Genomic DNA, 16,420 nt, shown 5'->3' with positions numbered 1-16,420 from the left:
TAATTTAATCATATTTGCATGAATTATCATTAACCTTTTTTATTGACAATCAAATAATTGGTTTTAACTTTGGTCACACAAAAAACTTAGTTTTAAGTTTTAACATAATGAGGAAGCAGCATGCGAGAGTCAGGTTATGGGATCATGTCAGAGGGGAAAATGGATTCCATCTCCTTGAAGCTTGCCGAACCTAAAACGACGTAGTTTCCCTCATTCCTTAGCGTGCTTGTGCCACTTGGTGATGGCAACCCGGGGCGTGTTATATCCGGATCATAGGTTTTAACCTCTGTGTTTTTTCAGGTTCGATAAACCCTACAACCATCTGGACTTTGAATTGAGGTTTCTCTTTGAAAACTGGAACCAAGCAGTCATGGTTGCGGGAAGCTAAGAAAAAGCAACGGAAAAAAGTTAAAGGCGGAGAGAATCAAATGTGGGGATGGGAGTTAGAGGGAAACGAAAGCCGAAAGGCCACGATGGTCAATGCATTGGGCAGCAGAATTTGATTCTTGTATCTGACAAAATCGGTCATTAGGTTTCACCCAATTAGAACTGTCCAAATTCTGCCCTATGTTTCTCAAAAGTAAATAAGCCCAAGCTCTGAATTAATGATAGCCTTCCATTTTCATCGGTTTTGAATGGCAGGTTACGAAGCCGATGGGGACAAGCATCTGCTTGTGATGCGGGAAAATGCGGCACGCAAAGGATTCATCAACCAGTGGAGTTCCAGGTTCCAATGCTAGTCCAACAAACAAGATCATGTTCTTTTTTTTGACCAAGAACAAGATCATGTTCTGTCACTGCAAAATCCAACCTTTTTTATATGATTGGGAAAACATTTCTTATTTTGATGATTGTCCGGTTCCATTCAGGGTTTGCGGCTTCAAAGCCCTTTTTAATCATCGTTTATTAAATACAAAGTAAATACTATGTCTGGTCTAGATTTAATTCTAAATATACAATCTCAATTTATTTTGTTTTTTATCTATTTTCATAATATTTCCATTCTCCAATAATTCAATATTAAAGAAGATAGTCTAAGAAGATCAACACACATTTATTACAAAAAACTAATATAACTAGTTTTTTTAATATTCTATAATTAGTTATATAACTTTTAAATTAAAGACTGAAGATAGTGTATGAGAGTAATTTTATCTTAAATTATGTCAATAGGTGCTTTTGGGGCATCAATAGTGATTGGCTTTTGTTTTCACTTCAATAAAAACCTGTCTATTAATAGTCATAATAAGAAACAGTATGCGTGGATGATTGAAAAAACAAATTATATGAGAATTCGCTGCTCAGGGCTAACATGCATGAACGAACGTTCATAAATTTATCAGTTTTTTGCCACAATTTTTTGATTTTGTTTCTGGGCCTTGAGAAACCACTAGATCTCCGACAATTCATAAACGGCCCAAATCTATTCGTTAATTCACATTATGGCCCAAATTAACATCAGGGCTATCACTTCGTTAATCACATGCTTTTGGGCGGTTGAGTTGCGAAGATTTTTGTTGTACCCACTCTTGCCCTCTGGGGTTTTCTGTTTTGCCTTTTGGGTCATGTTCTCACCTTTTTCCTTAAAATCTCATTAGCATTATTTCTCGTATTTATTTTGGCTCCTTGTTCCTTTGATTTGTCGCTGATCTACCTTATATCTCCATTAATTTCATTAAAAAAAATATTCCTTTTGATTTCAGCAGAAATGTGTTAGCAATCTATGAAATTCATAAACTTGCCGCCTCCAACATTTCAGGAACTTCATAGATTTGACCGAAGTATAAATGACATTTCGCATTCGGTCTTCCTTAAAGGAAAGATGTTCAACAAACACATAGACCGTTGAACATTGAACTTCATTCATCAGTTCAAATCAAACTATTCCCTTTGCTACCGCTAGCTATTCTCTGGAACATAATCTCTAGAATCAATAGTGCAAGAACTTATGTAGTCGCTAGGTGATGTTTGGTCTGAGTTAAATTCATGTTCCTCTGCTCTGTAGAAGTTTGATCATTAAGATACAGCAATGGCTAACCGTTTATTTAATCAACAATCACTTGACTACTAAGCGCAGATTCTTCCAAAAGGAAATGACTTCATAATCTCAATTTCAGAAAACTGAAACAACAAACTTCAATAGATTCGTTCCCTATTCCAGACAAGAATATGGGGCAAGTGATATATTATTTCATCCAAACAATAATTATCTAATTCGAATGAAGATTGAATTGCAAACTGTACATTTCTTAAACTTACAAAAGAACTAACTTCCCGGCAAGAAAGACGGCATCTAACACTTTAAAACTGGACTCTATATGAAATAACCTTAAACCCCTCAAAACGATCTAATCTACCTTCGCTTGAACTAAATTCCAACCTTCTCACGAAAAAAAGGGAGGGGGGAGAAGAAGAAGCTAAATTCTAACCTTTATTATTTTCTCCTTTATCAATGCCCTTTTGGCAACTAAAACTGCCTGGGCATGCCAATTAAACCCTTGCTCGATCTCTATCATCTTTTTCATACTGGGAAATTCCCTTTGGTACTGTTTGAGATGGAAAAATGACGTCTTTTAAGTCACTACAGTGCGTTTGTTGGTGAGGTGGTCCTTCTGTCTCTTCACAAGTTCCTCTGATGCCCACCAATATTGTTGAGCTCCTTGTCTACAGTAAGGTACTTGTCTACCTGTTTGGCGGCTTGCCGTCCCTCTGAGATTGCCCAGACTACCAGGGATTGACCACGCCGACAATCCCCAGCTGCAAATATGCCATCAACACTAGTTGAAAAGTGGCCATAATCCGTCTTCAAATTTGACCTATTGTCTAGCTCCAAGCCCATCTTCTCTGGGATTGTCTGTAAAAGAAAAGAAGCAAGTTAGGAAGGTGATCAACTCTGGAACAAGATTATAATAAAGTCCGTTTTTAGGTCGTAACTCATTTCTTGTGTGTGAGCTTCACAAGTGACACTACCAGTAAAATTTTCTTGACTTTATCCATCATCAAGAAAATAACCAATTCAGCATGCTAAGAAAAAGCTATTGTCAACACTTACGGACTCAGGACCAATGAAGCCCATTGCCAGTAAGACTAGATCAGCCTCAATAATCTCCTCAGAGCCCTGAACTTCCTTAAACTGGAGCTTGCCAGCATCATCCTTACCCCAGCATACACGTACCACTTCAAGCCCTTTCACATTTCCATTCTCATCTCCCACAAACCGCTTAGTCAATACCTCGTAAGATCTGGGATCTTTGCCAAATTTTGCCACAGCTTCCTGGTGCCCATAATCTACACGCAATATTCGAGGCCACTGCATCCAAAAATACACGGTGTTGCAACTATCAACAAGATATTGGCATTTCTTTGGTCATTCCATTTCAATTTAACAAGCCAAATCAGTAAAAAGAAAGCGGCTAAAACATCTGATAAATGACAAAGGTGACTGATCTCATGCATTGAATGCTAAGGAGGCAGTTAAACATGGAACGACTACAAGAACACCATTAATAAGGTAGGGGGAAGGATCTAACCTGTGGCCAAGGATTTCCTGAGGCCCTAGTTCGTGGTGGCTCAGGAAGAAGTTCCAGATTTACAATACTGCTGCATCCATGACGAATGGATGTCCCTATACAATCTGCGCCAGTGTCACCCCCACCAATGACCACAACTTTCTTGCCCTTGGCAGAGATGTAGTCATCATCTTGTAGATTGCTATCAAGCAAGCTTTTAGTGTTTGAATGAAGAAACTCCATGGCAAAATGAACACCAGACAACTCCCGTCCTGGTACAGGAAGATCCCTGCAAAATAACATCCTTTAAAGGTTTTTCCTTTAACTATTTTGATTCTGTGATACTTGTATTTGTATTGCAAGAAAGTTTGAACCTGAATGATAAAATAAAACATGTGGGATTCCTTACTATCTCTCACCTTGGTTTTGTGGCTCCCACAGCCAAAACAATGGCATCATTTTCCTCTCGAAGATGATCGAGGGAGTATAAAGGATCATGTCCAACGTCAGCATTCACCACGAAATTAACTCCTTCTGCAGCCATAAGGTTGACCCGCCGTTGAACTATATCAACTTTATCAGCTTTCATGTTTGGAACCCCATACATCATAAGCCCTCCGATCCTATCAGTCCTCTCATACACAGTTACTATGTGGCCCATTTTGTTCAACTGATCAGCAGCAGCCAAGCCTGCTGGTCCACTTCCAACAATGGCAACACTTTTCCTATTTCAATAAAGGTATTCGACAATTTAGTAACAGAAATTCACCATTTACTAGATACAAAGATGGTATTTATTTGGTTGAAAGGAACACCAGGAAAAAAACAAAAAAAATAAAACTATATACAAGGCATACCCTGTTCTCTTTAACGGAGGTCGAGGCATCATCCAACCCTCCTCAAAAGCCTTATCTATGATGGCGCATTCAATGCTTTTGATAGATACAGGATTCTCAATAATACCAAGGACACAAGAACCTTCACATGGTGCAGGGCATACCCGACCAGTAAACTCAGGGAAGTTGTTTGTCTCAAGAAGACGCTCTAATGCTTCCCGCCATCTATTTCGGTACACTAACTCATTAAATTCTGGGATTTTGTTCCCAAGAGGGCATCCAGAATTTTCCTGAAATTTTGATGCAAAAAATATATATTTAGCTAAAAATTTGCAAATTAAGAAAGAAAGTTGTTAGGTAATGCCTACCTGATGACAGAAGGGAGTACCACAGTCCATGCAACGAGCAGACTGAGTCTTCAAAAGTGGTCCAGGCTTTCCCTCCACCATCACTTCCTTCCAATCACTCATGCGAACCTTGGGATCCCTGTATTGAACTCCCTCACGTTCGTAAGCAACAAAACCTCTATGCTTAATGGCGTCAACAACTTGAGTAGGCCTCTTCGATGCTTTAGCCTGATCAAGCTTCTGGGCATTCAAGACACATTAGCCAACTAAAACATGTACAAAAAAATAGCGGTTTTAATATCTTCAAAGTATTTTAAGATAAAACTTCAACAATAATGAAACAAATATGCCAACCATGTATCCACCCAAGATAGGAGGGTCTATCATAGTATACACGGCAGAGGGTTCACAATTTAGTAAATTTAACATTATCTCTTTTATGGCATCAGCACATTATTTAAGCCAACACCACAAGAAGGATTGAGATTTTTTTCTTCCAAAAATAGATTTCCTGCCACTGTTTAAGAAAACTGAGCCAAAAGAATAAGAAATAGATTGATGTTAAGGCAAGAAGAGTCACCATTGAAGGCATAAGGTTCACGTTTGTTCTTTTTTATACTTAAAAAAAAAAAAAAATGGTTTCTCCAGGCACAAAGTTCGCGTCATTCTAAATTACAAAGTAAAATTTACCTGACTCGGTTTCTCATTCAAAGATGAAGCAGCAAGTTTCTTCAGCTCTTGAAATGCATCTTTACCTTCCTTTCCTGCTTCATTTAGCTCCTGTGCATCCTTGGCAGCATGCTCCACTGCTTCTTTGGAGGCTACATCAGCCTTCATACTAGCAAGAACACGTTTATACTCCCTAGGGAACACCTTGATAAATTTAGGAAGAAGATTATCTAAGTTGGTAAGCACTTCTTTGGCAAGAAGACTACTAGTGTGACGTTGATGTTGTTGTAGCAACATTCTGAGAGTAATGACATCCTCCTCCTCATCAACCTTATCCAGATCTACAAGCTCTTGGTTGCACCTATATTGAAATTGTCCATCAACATCAAGAACATACGCAATACCCCCGCTCATACCCGCAGCAAAGTTTCTACCAGTTTTCCCAAGCACAACAACAATCCCGCCAGTCATGTACTCACATCCATGATCACCAACGCCTTCCACAACTGCTTTAGCCCCTGAATTACGTACACAAAATCTTTCTGCTGCCATCCCATTGAAATATGCCTCACCACTTGTGGCCCCATACAGTGCCACATTACCAATTACAATGTTTTCCTTAGGGTCAAAATTGCTTTCCTTGGGAGGATATACTATAATCTTGCCACCAGATAATCCTTTACCGACATAGTCATTGCCATCACCTTCAAGCTCCATAGTAATGCCAGGACACAGGAAAGCACCAAAGCTCTGGCCTGCACTCCCAGTGAATCTGATATGGATGGTGTCAGTTGGAAGACCAGCCAAATGATACCGTTTAGTCACTTCATGGCTAAGCATGGTTCCCACAGCACGATTAACATTGCAGATTGGAGTTTCAATGTATACAGGTATACACTTTACCAAAGCGGCTTCAGAAAGACTAATGAGCTTATTGTCCAAGGCCAAATCCAAACCATGATCTTGTTTTTGCACACAATACTGAGCAGCTTCAGGCCGTAGTTCAGATGCGGGTCTAAGCAACAGAGAGAGATCAATGTTTTCTAGCTTCTCGTTACTCTTAATCACCTCTTTATCAACTTCAAGCATATCTGGACGGCCAATCATCTCATTAACACTCCGAAACCCAAGCTGTGACATAATTTCTCTCATCTCTTCAGCCACCATGAAAAAGAAGTTAATAACATGCTCAGGTTCTCCAGCAAACTTCTCTCTAAGTACTGGATCTTGGGTAGCAATCCCAACTGGACAAGTGTTCTTGTGGCACTTCCGCATCATAATGCAGCCCATTGTGATGAGTGGAGCTGTACTGAACCCAAACTCTTCTGCACCAAGAAGTGCAGCAATGGCCACATCTCTTCCAGTTTTGAGTTGTCCATCAGTCTGGAGAATTGTGCGACCACGCAAGTCATTAGCAACTAAAGTCTGGTGGGTCTCAGCCAAGCCAAGTTCCCAAGGGAGTCCGGCATTCTTTATGCCAGTCCATCTGGATGCCCCTGTACCTCCGTCATGACCTGAGATCAAGACATGGTCAGCATGTCCTTTAACAACTCCACTAGCAACTATGCCCACTCCAGCCTCAGACACTAACTTCACACTTATGCGAGCATTTGGGTTGGCATTCTACAGATCAATAATAAGGAATTAAATGCAGAACACTTTAAGAAGAAAATTCAACTAGAAGCTGCCTGTCGTAAAAGGGTAAAAGCTATAATATATAGACATACCTTTAGATCATGAATTAATTGGGCAAGGTCTTCAATGGAGTATATATCATGATGAGGCGGTGGACTGATAAGTCCTACCCCGGCAGTTGAATTTCTAGTGACAGCAATGTCTCCAACAACCTTGTGGCCAGGAAGTTCACCTCCTTCACCAGGTTTTGCTCCCTGTGGACATAAAGCGTGAGAAAATTCTTCGTTAAGAGAAAACTTCGTCTCTATTTAACCTCATCAAAAGCCATATTTTGGGTATTAGTCAAAGAAATGACTCTTGAGCAGCAAGAGACGCCCCAGAGTTACAAAATCATCTTTCATGACTATAAATGCAGAGGAAAGAGATTGTTCAGTAATTTTTTAAGATACATTCCATAGAATTTTTTTTTTTTTGCCAACCGTTACATAGATATGACATCTGGAAATGCCAACTTTTAATACTGAAAGTACCTGAGCCATCTTTATTTGTAGTTCATCAGCATTTGTTAGGTAGTAACTTGAAACCCCAAACCTCCCACTTGCAACTTGCTTGATGGCACTCCTCTTTGGATTCATTGAACCATCAGCAAGAGGTTCCATACGAGATGGTTGCTCACCACCCTCACCTGTGACAGATTTTCATGAAATAAAATGAGAAGTGATCAAAAAAGTGTCATGAACATTTTCAACACTTGAAGAAATACTTTAACGTTAGTCTTATTTTCAAACATGGAAAAATAATCACCAGAAATAATGAATAGGGATTTCACAAACCTGTGTTAGATTTTCCTCCAATTTTATTCATAGCAATCGCCAGTGTGGTGTGCGCCTCCAACGATATTGACCCATAACTCATGGCTCCAGTACAAAACCTTTTAACTATTTCACTGGCAGGTTCTACTTCATCGAGGGGAATCTTAATTGCTGCCTCCTTAAATTTCAAAATTCCCCTCAAATTGCAAGCCTTATTCAATTCATGAATTAGCTTGGAGTACTGTTTATAAAAATCTTTGCTATTAGTTCTGACAGCTTCTCGAAGCATTGCTATGGAAACTGGATCATTCAAGTGAATTTCACCACCTTTTCTCCAATGATAATCCCCAGGATTTGGGAGTGCTAGAGCTTCTGCACTACCAGGGGAGAAGGCATGAGAAGGGAATGCCATCTCATGCAATTTCAGCGCATCTTGATTAAGCATCTCAAATGTTGCACCCTCGACTCGACTTGGAGTTCCAGCAAAACATCTTTCTATCACTTTTGATGAAAGACCTAGAGCTTCAAAAATTTGAGCACCTTTGTAAGAAGCCAAGGTCGATATTCCCATTTTGGCAAGAACCTTCATCATTCCATAGTTACTAGCTTTGAAATACGTCTTAACTAGCTCATCTTTTGTGTGAAATTCACCGCTTGGTTTTGGTGGGATTTTTCCATCAACATTCAATCGCCAAATTGCTTCAATAGCCAAATAAGGACATATAGCGTCAGCACCAAATCCAACAAGTGTGCAAAAATGGTGGACTTCACGTGGCTCTGCGGAATCAACAATTAAGGCCACTCTAGTTCGCTCAAGTGTTTTAACTAGATGTTGATGGACCGCACCAACAGCCAGAAGAGAACTCACAGCAACATGATTCCTTGAGAAGGCTGCAAATTCAATGCCAAATTCAAATAAAATAAATGTAAGATTGCTTTTTTAATAGTATCAGCATGTAAGTATAAAATGTAACAAATTCACAAAAAAGTAGCATCATAGCATAATACCTCTGTCAGATAGCACAAGCACGGTGTAACCCTCATTGATTGCAGCACGTGATTCTGCACAAATCCTATCTAAGGCTTCCTCTAATCCTCTCCTGCCACAACACTTAGAGAAAGTTATGTCTATAACTTTGCTTCGCCATCCCCTGTAATTCATCTTTTTAATAGCTTCCATTTCTTCCATAGATAAAAGAGGGCCTTTTAGTGAAAGACGGTGACATTGTTCCTCAGTGGTTTCGGTTAGATCACCTTCAGGACCAATCATACATTCCATGGAAGTTACAATTTTTTCTCGAATAGGATCAATTGGCGGGTTTGTTACTTGAGCAAACATTTGCTTGAAGTATTCAAATGAGAGTTTTTCTCTATTAGACATGATGGCCAATGGAGTATCATTCCCCATGGACCCAAGGGCTTCTACACCTTCCTTTGCCATGGGGAGTAATAACATTTCCAGAGATTCAATTGTGTAACTGCATGAGTAAACAGAATGTAAAATCAGTTATTGCCCAGCTAACATGAATAGAACGGGTTCAAAAAAATGTTGCATACCCAAAAGCTTTCAGCGGAGCCAGTAATCCATGAATTCCCATATTTTCCATATTCATGTCTTCGTTAGATGCCTGTGATTCACAGTAGAGGCAACAATAAGACTTCTCTACTAGAAATTTATGAGTAGTCCACGTTGGCTGCTAGGTTATACTTACCGGTACCACTCCTGCTATGGCTGGCGGCACTCTTTCAGATTCATGAACTGACTCAACTATGTCATTCAATTCAATCTTCTGTCTTTTGAGCCACTCCCCATAAGGCCTTGCCAATGAATACTTTTCCTTCAAGGCATCATCATTTACAACAGCGTGCTCCTCAAAGTCCACCAGAAGCATCATGCCAGGGTTAAGTCTACCTTTCCTACATACATCTTCAGGAGGAATGTCTACTACCCCAACTTCACTGGCCATTATTACTCGTCCACCATGTGTGACATAGAAACGGCCTGGTCGTAGTCCATTCCTATCCAATGAAGCCCCAAGATAGCGACCATCGGTAACTGCAAATAGGTCAAATTAGGATGAATTAAATGAAAACAATGCCCAAAAAACGTTTTAGAAGGAAAAATGCATTTGTGGAGTCCTGTGAAATTATACATGATATAAGGGCTGGCCCATCCCATGGTTCTAAGAGGGCCGAGAAGTATTCATAGAATGATTTACGCTGAAGGTCCATGTTTTTGTCATTTTGCCAAGCTTCAGGAATCATCATCATAACAGCTTCTGGAAGACTTCTCCCAGATTGAACCAAAAACTCAAGGACAGCATCAAAAGCTCCTACAGAAGAAAGAAATATCACCACAGTTACAATAGAAAAAGGAAAGGAAATTGCAGAAAATCACCTGACAATCCAAAACGCAAGTAGACATAGATTCACCCATATATGTTGGTATACATGCAGCAAAGATGGAAATTTTAAATCAAAATCACCTGAATCAGATGAATTGGCATCAACAATAGGCAAAAGATCCTTTAACTCAGACTCAGATAAATTGAGCTCTTTGCACTTGAGGAGACCCTCACGTGCCTTCATCCTATAAGTGAAAAACACCAGCTGATTTATCCTCTGTAAAAGGGCAATAAGTCTGGCACCACACTAAATGCTATTGCACCCATTTTGAAATGAATGAGCATCACGCTTACACACGATTAATCTGGCAATGACTGTATAAAGGAAAATCCACTATTTGGTTGATCCATTTTAGGCAGCATCAAGATGCATTATATGTATTTAAATATGCATGCAAGATAATAGTTATTCCTCTAGTTTCTAAATAACAGTAGAGTACAAGGGTGTAACAACACTGATTCAAAGCATACCAGTTCACGTTGCCTCTAAGAGTGTTGATTTCTCCGTTGTGACCTAATATGCGCATAGGTTGAGCTCGGTCCCAGCTAGGAAAGGTATTTGTAGAAAACCGTGAGTGCACCTACACAATAATTAGTATTCAAGATTTCAGTCCATATGATGAGCTCTTGTATAGAAGAAAGAAACGCATAAATGAAATTTTCTTCAAGGCACTTCAACACACACGCTAGTGCGTGCAGAAATTTCAGGAAATTGAATTGCATTTCCACCAAATCACTTTCCCACAACACTTCAAATGAAATTTTCCTCCACACCAACATGCCACAGAAATTATCAGCAGAAATTTCTGCAAACATTATCTTGATAATGAACGTTCTTACCAACTCCTACTTAGCATGCAATCCAGTGTCCAAATTCAAATAGTAATCAAGGAAGTGGAAGTACTTAAGAGATCATTCAAACCTCAATGCCTCAGAAGTCATTCCTCAACCTTGCACCTCTTGAGTGACTGGTTATTTCCATGCTGTTTGTTGGGGTATAGAGTTAGCAGAGAAATATAAGTTAATGGGGCAATATATTTACCAGGGCCATGTAGCTCGTAAACCTTTCATTGCCAAGATCCGCAAAATAGTAATCCTTCAACTGAGCTGGCGTTAACTGACCTTTGTATACAACAGTCCTGCACATATTGTACAAGAAAGTGACAATGAGAACTGATAATTTCTCATACGACATAATAAAAACCAAAAGTGCCTTGAAGTTTTCTTTGAGGCATTTCTAGATTATATGTGCTGAATGTGGCATTAGTTAACACACCTTGATGAAAGTGAACAGATGTAGAAATCTGTATCACCGTTATTTTGAAGTTTTAAGGAAGACTCAATAGCAACCATGGAGAGCTTCCTCAATATGTACATCTGCAATATAGGAACCAGAAATACATTGAGCATGAAAAAATTCCATTATAATTCATGAAATAAATATATAAAATAATTTCAGCTGAGAATTCCATAACCACTTGCTTGTCAAGAAATGAATTCAACTGTTGTCTGTATTCTAAGAAATGTCTAAAACATAATATACCGACGTAGGTTAGTTTTCCAACAATATTCCAGGTTTTATTGAACATTTTGTCACGAAAATGGAGCATTGATCCAACCATATCTTCATAATTTTTGACGAAAAAGTACCCTGGCACTTATGTGAATAGTAGAGAAAGTACCTGTCTTTCCAGATCAACTTTCGACTGGGATCTAGGAGTCAGAAACACCTGCTCAATAACTGGTTCTGTATGCAGGGCTGATTTGCCCAGTCCAGTGTTATTTGTGGGCACAGAACGCCAACCAAGGACAGAGTGTCCAAGAGATTCCGCAACCTTCACATATCAAAGTAGATTTTCAAGAAAATGTTTCTTGAATCAAAAATCACAACGAGCATAACAGCACAATGCATATAAAACAAAATAATATAGAATGAACTTCTTGCTAAAGATGATCACCATTATGATATGGTAGGACAGAGAAAATAAAATCCCCCCCTTGACAACCCGACGCATAAATAAGCAAACCAAGGGGAACGTTAAAGACATGATAAGATACCTCTGGAGCAGAGGTTTCAATAAAGGCTTTTGGAAACTGATAATTTCAAAATTAAAAAAAAAAAAAACATATTTACTTTGCATTTAGAATAAAAAATACCTTTGTAAATACATTTTTGCTTTCTTCTCTGCGACTATCTGATGTGGGCAAGAAAAACATGCCAACAGCGTATTGTCCAGGCGGTGGAAGCTCAAATCCCACATCGTTGGCGACCTACAAGAAAATAAACCCCGTCATATATTTACTCGAACAAACACCAGCTATATGCCAATCGGTCAAAACTGATCCAGCTTGATATTCTAAGTGATTCTCGAAAAAATTCCTGCTTCTTTCCGTTTAGTGGGGAAGCTGATATTGGGGTCCATTTCGAACAAAAACTTTGCATTCACAAATGGAAATAAAAGAGAATAAAAATGGTGAGGATCCACTATTACGAAGGTGGAGAATTTTATTTGTACTGGGGGGAAAGATTTCCGCATCAGTTTAATATTAAGGGTGATAAGTGGTTTTTAGAAAATAAATAAATACTGCATGAAGCAGATTAGATTATGAAATGAAAATACATCCAAATATAAAGCTCACACGCCTCAGTAAAAGCCAAAACGAAGTATGATCAACTCAAACAAATTAAAATACGTGTTACTGCTTCCTGATAAATCAAAAGAACCAAATCTGGAAACAGTAAGACCAATCACCAACCTCAAAGTCAAGAACATGAAAAATGAACTCTTTAAAAATACATTTCTTTCTGGGGGAAAAAAATATACATGCCTCCTTGTAAAACTGATGAGGCAGAGCCACGAGAATACCGGCTCCGTCTCCAGTATTGGGCTCACACCCACAAGCACCTCTATGCGACATACGTAGCAACATCTCCATAGCATCAGTCACCTGTAATAAACAAAATCAACCATGAGTTCATCAACCATCAACATGAATCCACATATCCAAATGAAGTACATAAAATCAAACCATCCTTACCGTTTTACGACTGCATTCGCCGGATAATTCCGCAACGAACCCAACCCCACAAGAGTCCTTATCAAAGGCAGGGTCATAGAGACCAAGCGGCTTCTCCGGCACACCTGATAATGCCGACCGAACAACGACCCTGAGCCTTGGCGACCGCCCCGGCCGGTCCGATTGCCAAAGGTGGAGCCTTTCATATACTGGTGATCTGTAAGAACGCAACCGGTTCCTAAAGAACTTCCTCTTGCTCGCACATGATTTATTTGAAACACAGAGATTGTCTTCTCTGATGCTACCAGGGGGACACACTCTGAATTGATGGTTTCTTAAGAATGGCAGGGCGCACGCAGAGCGAGTAGGAAGCGTGAACATTTGATGAGTTTATTTTTTGGAGATATCGGATGCCACTCTAGTCGGAGGAATGAGTGCAAAACTTGAGGTGAGGACAGAACTTTGCGCACTTGTATGAATATCCAACAGGTTCTAAGAATTTTTTTTTTATGTCGCCGGTTAAACAAAGACACATTCAAATTTGTTATTCAAAAGGCCACAAAAACAACGATATATATATAGGCCACGCACGTCACCAAATCAAGTCGTGAGAACAGGTTATTTACAAAACACAAAATCCATAGATTTAAAGAAACCAGGAAGATTCATTTAAAAATGGAATCCTTCGTGGATTACTTAAGATTTCAGAACCAGGAAAAAGCAGAGCTAAGATTGGAAAGAGAGGTTGACAGAGTGGCGCTACCTGAAAAAGCACCTGGTGTCTGAGGATCCTCACTAACAAACGCAGATGATCGTGCCTCAATCTTCATAACCGGCAATGATGGGGTCCACCGGCTTCATCAGTTTATTGACAAGTTCGGCGCGAGCTAAATCAGCCAATTTCTTCCGTTGACAGCTCATCAAGCGCGAGCGCGCCACGTGTGAGCGGTTCTCTGCCGATTCCCGTGGCCCCATCAAGGACGACATATTGAGAATTGTCAGAGTCAATACGACGACATTTCGTTTTGGCCAACAATTCTACAATATTGAACATACGGCCTCTTTCTGGCTCGATGGTTTCTTTCCTTCTTTGTTCTTTCTTTCTTCTTCTTTTCTCTCCCTCTCTTCTTTTTTTTGCCCAAGTGGATTCAAACTTCAAAGATCTCCTCTGAACATCCGGTTCGGATCAGACTCCGATGCGAACTTACGTTCACAACCATGCATGGTTTGCTTCCTCTATCTTTTATACTATTAATTAATTAATATCTGGATTCACTTAAATTTAATTATTTGAAATTACTCGTATATTACAATCTCGAGGCATATCTATATTATATTCCTTATACTGGTTGATGTAAAAGCAATTTTGATAATTAATTTAATTTTAAATATAAGATCTTAATCTACTTTATTTTTTATGTTTATTTATTTTTTTAAAGTAATTATTATAATAGTTGTATGTATTAAAAGTTTCATCAAATGACAGTTTTAGTTAATACTACCTCCGGTCCTTAATATAAGACCTTATTTACCTTTTATTTTGGTCATAAATATAAGATCCTAATCCACTTTGTTTCTCATATTTATACTTTTTTCCAAAGTAATCTTTCTAACAATAGTAGTTCTAGCCAAAACATTTGATTAGTAAGGATATTTTGAAAAAAAACACCTATTTGTTACAAATAACTAACTCAGCTTCTCTTATTAATCTCCTCAAACTAGTCAACTAGCTCTTATAATTAGCATTAGAGCTAGTATATATGATTAGTAAAGGTATTTTAGAAAAGATAACATTTATTAATTACAAATAACTAACTTAACAAACTTTTTTAATCTACTCAAATTAGTCAATTAGTTCTTATATTAAGGACTAAAGTTAGTATTTCTCTATTTTATGCTATTATTATATGTTTTTTCTCCTTTTCTTTCATGCAGTTTTATTACAGTTTCCTTTAAAATCTTATCATGTTCATATAAACTATGATTATCATGAAAAGTAATATATTTTCCATATAAATAAGATTTAATTATTTTGCAATTTTATTGGTTGGTGTTCAAAGTATGTCATTGCGAGCCGCAAACCCCCCCCCCTCCGGGGGTTTTCATTTCTATAATGCCATCCTTTCAGTTTTTGCCATCAGATGTGATGTATTTTGAATTTATCTGAAATATACTTCAATTCTGTCATGCACTTCAATTTCATATGATCACTAACACGTCTAAAAATTCATTGCGTGCAAAAAAACATGTCCAAAGACATATATAAATGACTATTCAATTAATATTATCTCGTACCGTTAATATAATAGCTAGTTAACTAATTTGAGTACGTTAAAAAAACTGGTTATGTTAGTTATTTGTAATAAATAAACATTGTATTTTCTAAAATATCCTTGTTAATCAAGTATATTGGTTAGAACTATCATTGTTATAATGACTATTTTAAAAAAATAGATAAATATGAAAGATAAAGTGAATTAAAGTCTTATATTTAGAACTAAAATAAAAGTCAAACAAGTTATTATATTACTTTCGGACTTCGGTTCTTAATATAAGAGTTAGTTAACTAATTTGAGTAGATTAAAAAAATTACTTAAGTTAGTTATTTCTAATAAATATGTGATCTTTCCTAAAATATCTTTGCTAATTAAGTGTATTAGCTTAAACTGTCATTATTAGAAGGACTATATTAAAAAAATTAGATAAATAAAAAATAAAGTAGATTTAGATCTTATATTTAGAATCAAAATAAAAATCAAATGAATTTTTATACTACCTTCAATCCTAATTATAAGAGCTAGTTGACTAATTTGAGGAAATTAAAGAAGTAAGTTGAGTTGGTTATTTGTCCTAAATAGATATTGTCTTTTTTAAAATATCCTTATTAATCAAGTGTATTGACTAGAACTGCCATTGTTAGAAGGACTATTTTGAAAAAAAATATATAAATATGTGAGACAAAGTGAATTGAGGTTTTATATTTAGGACTAAAATAAAAATTAAACAGTATCTTATATTAAGGATTAGAAGTAGTATTAGAAAACGGAGGTGGTAACTCTTATGTAAACTTCTGTTACATTTACGTTAAAACACGCACAACGCGCACGTGTGTGTTGATGGATGTGTTTAGATAGTTTTATTAAATAGTTTGGAAAACACTGCAATGGCTTATAACAAAACACATATGTT

At 37.8% G+C, this 16,420-nt stretch overlaps 1 protein-coding gene across 1 annotated transcript; it reads right to left on the bottom strand.

Annotated features, from left to right (window-relative positions):
- Positions 1–2,184: 2,184 nt before the first annotated feature.
- Positions 2,185–13,644, bottom strand: LOC114761534 (glutamate synthase [NADH], amyloplastic-like). The gene is given in 23 exon segments (XM_028950931.1): positions 2,185–2,635; positions 2,638–2,854; positions 3,053–3,310; positions 3,531–3,798; positions 3,929–4,234; positions 4,367–4,635; positions 4,714–4,929; positions 5,383–6,984; positions 7,089–7,250; positions 7,527–7,681; positions 7,830–8,699; positions 8,817–9,286; positions 9,366–9,436; positions 9,521–9,864; positions 9,962–10,141; positions 10,295–10,398; positions 10,685–10,794; positions 11,256–11,352; positions 11,490–11,590; positions 11,896–12,048; positions 12,371–12,484; positions 13,043–13,162; positions 13,253–13,644. Coding segments are annotated over 23 exon segments (6,609 nt in total). The 5' UTR covers positions 13,613–13,644; the 3' UTR covers positions 2,185–2,573.
- Positions 13,645–16,420: the final 2,776 nt, after the last annotated feature.

The sequence above is a fragment of the Neltuma alba genome, unplaced genomic scaffold, assembly GCF_004799145.2.
Source record: "Neltuma alba isolate B1F8T4 unplaced genomic scaffold, ASM479914v2 tig00011124_pilon, whole genome shotgun sequence".
Lineage (NCBI taxonomy): Eukaryota > Viridiplantae > Streptophyta > Magnoliopsida > Fabales > Fabaceae > Neltuma > Neltuma alba.
Note: the sequence above shows the minus strand (reverse complement) of the source record. Positions and strands in the feature narration are given on the sequence as shown.